General features: G+C 40.6%; 2 protein-coding genes across 3 annotated transcripts; one reads left to right on the top strand and one right to left on the bottom strand.

Moving 5' to 3' along the window:
- The first annotated feature begins 951 nt into the window (after window positions 1-951).
- On the top strand, window positions 952-1,320 carry LOC135594101 (protein SMALL AUXIN UP-REGULATED RNA 12-like). The gene has a single exon (XM_065084520.1). The coding sequence runs from the start codon at window positions 952-954 to the stop codon at window positions 1,318-1,320; it is 369 nt and encodes a 122-aa protein (XP_064940592.1).
- Window positions 1,321-2,025: 705 nt separating this feature from the next.
- LOC135584318 (FCS-Like Zinc finger 13-like) lies at window positions 2,026-5,306 on the bottom strand. 2 transcript variants are annotated; one of them, XM_065083562.1, is made up of 3 exons: window positions 5,164-5,306; window positions 4,562-5,070; window positions 2,026-2,347 (listed from the first exon to the last, which is right to left on the bottom strand). In XM_065083562.1, the coding sequence occupies exons 2-3, from the start codon at window positions 5,044-5,046 to the stop codon at window positions 2,200-2,202; spliced, it is 633 nt and encodes a 210-aa protein (XP_064939634.1). In that variant the 5' UTR covers window positions 5,047-5,070; window positions 5,164-5,306; the 3' UTR covers window positions 2,026-2,199. The 2 variants fall into 2 exon arrangements, with proteins under 2 accessions (XP_064939634.1, XP_064939633.1); XM_065083561.1 differs by having other exon boundaries at window positions 4,562-5,186.
- Between the last annotated feature and the right edge of the window lie 321 nt (window positions 5,307-5,627).

The raw sequence follows: 5,627 nt of genomic DNA on the forward strand, positions 1-5,627 counted from the left end.
TCTAGTTTCAATTTTTCCTTAACAGTAAGTATACCTTTAGAATTTGTCAGCTAGAATGCCTTTTATTCAAATGGAGTTCCAATAGCCACCTTATTTACTAAATAAAAAATAAGATATGGTGGTTGATGCAGTAAAATCAGACAAGAAGAGGAGAAATTTCGGATCCTGAGATTTGGCCATACCTATGGAATTTATCTATATATATATATATATATATATAAAGGTTTACCATGCTCAACTGCTAAATGATTGGAAAGAACAAGTGGGCATTCTAGTGAGAGAACAGTCAATGAAGAACATCCTAGTTTATGACAGAAAGAAGACTTTCAAATGTAGTCTTCTCTTCTTCATCTGACATGTTAATAATAGGTTATGACCACTGCATTATGAAGCTGTGAATGATATTAATCAATAAAAGTTGGCAGTTGACACAATATGATATTATATACTTAAGGTGGCACAAGAATTGCAAGATAGGACAGCAAGTGCCAAGAGCTGTATCTGCAATTGAAGATTGCATGCAGCCGCTCTGCGATTGGAATCAATTCCAAAGACCCACATTATGTTCTGACAAATCTATGGTTGTGATGATGTTGCATGGATCTCCGAAACCAGTTAAACCTTTTTGCTGTATAAGAACAATGGATATCTTCCTTCGGTGATAGCCATGTCAACCAGCAAAGGCATTAAGTTCAAGATCTATAATTGTTATTCTTAATTGATGATTAACGTATACATTAATCTTCTAATCACGCATCCATTCACCTACAGAAGCTAATTTGGGCAGATAAAATATTCCCACTATCCAATAAATAAGCCAAGAAAGTGTCCAACTCTGAGTCCCAACTCCTATAAATTCTCAGAGATCGATCCACAGCATCACCAGAGCCACTACAAACACAACCACACTGCCTCGCACTTGAGGCATTGCCAAGGCACCACCCAGCATCCATGGACTCCAAGAAGCTCAGCAAGATCACCGAGTTGGTCAGTTACCAGCAGATGCTGAAGAAATGGAAGAAGCTTGCAGTTGCAGGCGATGGCAGCAGCAAGAGCATCAGGTTCCTGAAGAGGGCCCTCTCCCTCTCCGGGTACATCCCAAAGGGATGCTTCGTTGTGTGTGTCGGACAGGAGATGCAGAGATTCGTGATCCCAACCGAGTGTTTGAGTCACACGGCCTTCGCAGTTCTGCTCAGAGAAGCAGAAGAGGAGTATGGCTTCGAGCAGGAAGGAGTGCTGAGAATCCCCTGCGAGGTGTCTGTCTTCCGAAGCATATTGAAGATGGTAGAGAAGACCAAAGAAGGCATTTACTACTGCTGATAGCTGCAGGTGAGGTTGCAGAAAAGTGAATAGCTGCCGGCGAGGGATGACACTTCTCCCCCCCTGAAACCATCTTCCCATCTTTCTTCTTTCCTGTTCGTGAGAAACAAATCAAATTGTGTCAAGCTGACCTTGATCCCATGTTAAGATCGGTAGAACTCCAATTAAATGAAGAAGACGAGCCTTCTCCTCTGATGTCGTGCTAAGCTTTGGACCTCCGAAAAATTCTTTTAAAAGCTTATTAAGCGAGTCAACCATTGAGAAAATAAGGCAGACTGATGAGAGAGAAGACAAGGGAGGTTCTAAGCATTGCGTGCAGGAAGAGAAATAATTCGAAAAATAAGCGAGTCAACCGCTGTAGTCTAGTTGGTTTTCTTATTATTTTTGGGCAAATAAATGGTATTTTTATTTTAATGTTTGAGAGGATCCTCTAGATTCAAATAAATGGGGATTTAATTATCTGCTGTGTGCATAAAATTTTGTGGGGAAATCATTCATGTGTTGGCATAAATTTGGGAGAGAAAATGAGACCAAGATAACACACATTGTTCATATGATGATTGTCCATGAATCAAGCTATCTCAAAGGGGTAGATTGCAATGGTGAGGTGATCTTTCACAGAAGATCATTAGAGCAATAGAATTCCAAATGTCTTCTTCCACTGTAAAACAGAGATCACAGCAAGCACACTAGCGTACACCTTCATGTCCAAAATCTTTAATGTTTTCTTTCATATATGTTGGAACTTATGTATTCCATTCTTGGTACATACACTCCTCTATGAATACTGTATTTATACTGGAAGTATCTGTTATCAACTCCTTTAACCCTTCCACTTATTCATCTTTCTTATCCTTTTAGTTTTACTACTTGGTACGATCAAGCAGCTGCAACACCTGTCGTAACACGGAAGGGAACCGAAGAGCATTCGCAGTTCTTCAGTGCTCCAGAGCTAAACTTCTCGCCGAGTTCATCTAGTAGCATCTGCTGGTATCTGCACTCTTCACTGCAGAAGGCCTTCTCTCCTCTGCAACAAAAACAAAATTGTAGGAGAATGCTCTATTAGTACACTCTTTTTTGACTTACCAAACAATAGTGAACGAGGACTTCACACAGAGACTCCTCGATTGCAAAGAAAAGCTCACAAGTTTGACTGGTATAATCATACAACAAATTAACAAGAGATGTACTTTGAGGAAAATAGTACCAAGCACAAAGTCTTCATCATTGCGTGCCGAAGAGAGGATCAATGTGATAAAAAACAGAACAGGTTTGAATAGATGTTCCAAAATTAAGTTCAACGACAGCGGAATATGGAGTACCTAATACAAAGATCCATCTCCAACGAAACTTCTCTAGGATGAACGACATAAGAACACAGGAGTTAATAATGTCTGACCAAAGGAAACAATCTATGATTACATAGTGCTATGGAGTACACACAATCTTCATTATAACTTTCTGAAGAACCTTGAACAATATACTGTGGACAAATTGCATCATTTTATGCAATGCATAATCTACAATCTTAGGACTCCGATTCTACTCTTTCTACTAGTTTCAGATGTATAGCGCAACAGCATATAGACCAATACGAATAAGAGTAACACATATTTGTGAGGTAGTCGAGTTGCTACCAAATGAGAATGAGGTTGTTTCCAGCTTAGGATAAGAATATGTAAATCATAGAATGTCTTGGCACAAGTAGTTTAAATCAGTTTCTTAAACTTCCTGGCACTCTCTCCCCTCAGAAAAGGGGTAGCTCAAATTGTTCTGTAGCAACTACAAGCACAAGAACATTTTGACTTTGAAGTTCCACAAGAAGAAAGTTTATATTATTCAATCTAGAATTTCTATTTAAAGATTGCTTGATGAAAAGGAACATGCAGAGACATCCATACTTGTGGTTGACATTCTAATCTGAACTGAAAGTTTTAGCATAGAGAGTTGGCAACTGAGACAAGTGCTAGATAGATTATAAGTTCAGGCATCGAAGATCAGCTAAGACTTCTTGCTTTTCTTATTTGCCAACAAAACTTCTGCCCGTCAACAAACATATACGATACTTGTAATTTTGCACAGAAATATTAAACCCTGAAGAAGAAATTCAAATTGATCCCAGAAACACAATCACTGAAGTTACCTATTCATCCATCTCACTGTTTCTTTCAGTAGCAGACAAGTATAAGTTCAATTAAAAATTCAGCTCATTAGGTCAACTAACTTGAGAGAATGAAATCAATGTCAACTTCAGATATCCCTATCTTTTTTGGTTGTACATGTTGACTGACTGTTAGGAGAAAAGCATCTACATACCATTCAACTCTATTTAATGATTTTATGCTTACAAATTTAGATAAAAATATTTTTGTGCAGAGTCAGGAGAATTGATTGTGATGTTTTTTTTTTTTAAACTTGGATTGTTGGAAAACTAAAAATGCTCTCAAAATTACCAAAATCAGCATAAAATCTCAAAGCAATAATTTCTAATATTATCAAGAAGCTTAGCTACCATCGATACATCATAATGGTTATATTGCAAAAGTTACACAACAATGATTATATAGTATATGGACCCTATGATCACTCTGAACAACCCTATCATAAGAAGGATTGAACTCAAATCAGAAAACAGACTACAAGTAAAATAAACAATAGAGTTTTTCATTAGAACCCTATTGGTCAAGGCTAAGATTAAGCATGAAAGAAAGAAGGAAACAATTGATCAAAGGCTGGAAGGGAACACCATGATATATGAATACTCGATTTGTCCAAAGTTCACATTCAGACTCTAAGAAGGATAATTTTGTGGAAGGGCAAACTCTTTACATATGAACACATCTGAAAAAGTTTCATACAAGTACAAATGCATTCAAGTAATAAGCAGATATATGTCACCACATAAAATGTTCTTATGCATGAATTAGGTATATGAATGGGTTACATGCAAGTATGTAAAATCCATGGATTTTTGTATCAGGTGGAAATTATGTGTTCTTCAGTCACCAGCAGAAAGAAGAATGAAACAAAAATAAAAAAAATAGTAGCATAATTTGATTAAAGAAACAGCATGTGTCTGATGACAGAACCACCGATGTCCCCACCACCACCTCAAAGAAAGAAAAAGATCCACGAAAAATTCCAAAGATCATAGGTTTGCTATCTGACATGATTCAACGATCCCAAAATTTATAAGCATCAGAACAAACAGGAAGAAGGAAGGGAAGAAATCAACGGGCACCTGTACATGTAGACGTCCATTCCGTCGAGTTTCTTCTTGCAGAGGAAGCAGCACCTCAGGAACTCAGCCACCACGAACGGCGGCTCCGCTAACTCCGGAGGCGGTGGAGGCTCGAAGAGCATGCCGTCGTCGCCATCGCCAAAGTAGACCCTTTTCTTCACCCTGTTCCCTCCGAGGTGCGAGATCACGCAAGTGTAGCTCTCGGAGAGCTCCGCGTCCTCCCCCGCCTCCCCCTTCTTCGGGGAGGCGGCCTTCAACCCGGGCTTCGCCACCACGGCGCCGATCGGGATCGGCTCGGACCGGGTCAGGACCGCGCCCGGCTCCTCGGCGGCCGCGCTCATGGCGGCGACGATGGCGAGGCCCACGGCGCCGTCGCCGGCGGCAAAGCTCCGGGGTGAGCGGGCGGCGGCCGCGGAGTCTCCGAAGCCCACGAAAAGAGCGAGCTTTACAATGGAATGCCTCTTCTGGTCGCCGGAATCGGCCATGGCAGCGTCTTCCACTTACTTTTTCTGTGAAGAGAACGGAAAAGGAGAGACCTTTAAGGAGTTGGCTATACGTGTATATACATAGAGAGAGAGAGAGAGATAGAGAGAGTTACACACTTTATTTTGAAGCAAGAAAGGAGAGGAAGAGAGAGAGAAAGAGGCGGAGGAGGAGGAGGAGGAGGAGGGGGAGGGAGAGGAAAAAGCCCTTCTCTCCCCACTCTTCGCACTATTCTCCCTCTGTCTCTCTGTCTCTCTCTCTCTCTCTCTCTCTCTCTGTGGGAGGACGACTCCTCACACCGTTCCTCTGTCTAAAATGAGTGTGGGGATCGGAGAGAATATGAGCACATCATGAGATAATTCAAAAAAAAAAAAAACAAATGGTTGGCAAGTGGGTAATTTTTAGATTTTGTTGATTGGGTATGAATATTGTGTGGAATAAGAGAGGCTTAAATATGGACATTTGCCCCAAAGCTCTGCTTTTGGGGGAGCGCATGTGCCATGCATGGGTCATTGCAACCAACGATTTCACTTTATTTGTTTTGGTTGATTACGAGGTTAATAAAGTGTTTACAGTGCTTCTC

This window comes from Musa acuminata, chromosome BXJ1-9, assembly GCF_036884655.1.
Source record: "Musa acuminata AAA Group cultivar baxijiao chromosome BXJ1-9, Cavendish_Baxijiao_AAA, whole genome shotgun sequence".
NCBI lineage: Eukaryota > Viridiplantae > Streptophyta > Magnoliopsida > Zingiberales > Musaceae > Musa > Musa acuminata.

Excerpts from the sequence above, each read along its gene's own strand:
- LOC135594101 (XM_065084520.1), top strand. The coding sequence starts at position 952 with ATGGACTCCAAGAAGCTCAGCAAGATCACCGAGTTGGTCAGTTACCAG.
- LOC135584318 (XM_065083562.1), bottom strand. The coding sequence starts at position 5,046 with ATGGCCGATTCCGGCGACCAGAAGAGGCATTCCATTGTAAAGCTCGCT. Across the intron at positions 2,348-4,561 it reads ATGGACGTCTACATGTACAG|AGGAGAGAAGGCCTTCTGCA; the intron begins GTGCCCGTTGAT and ends TTTTTGTTGCAG.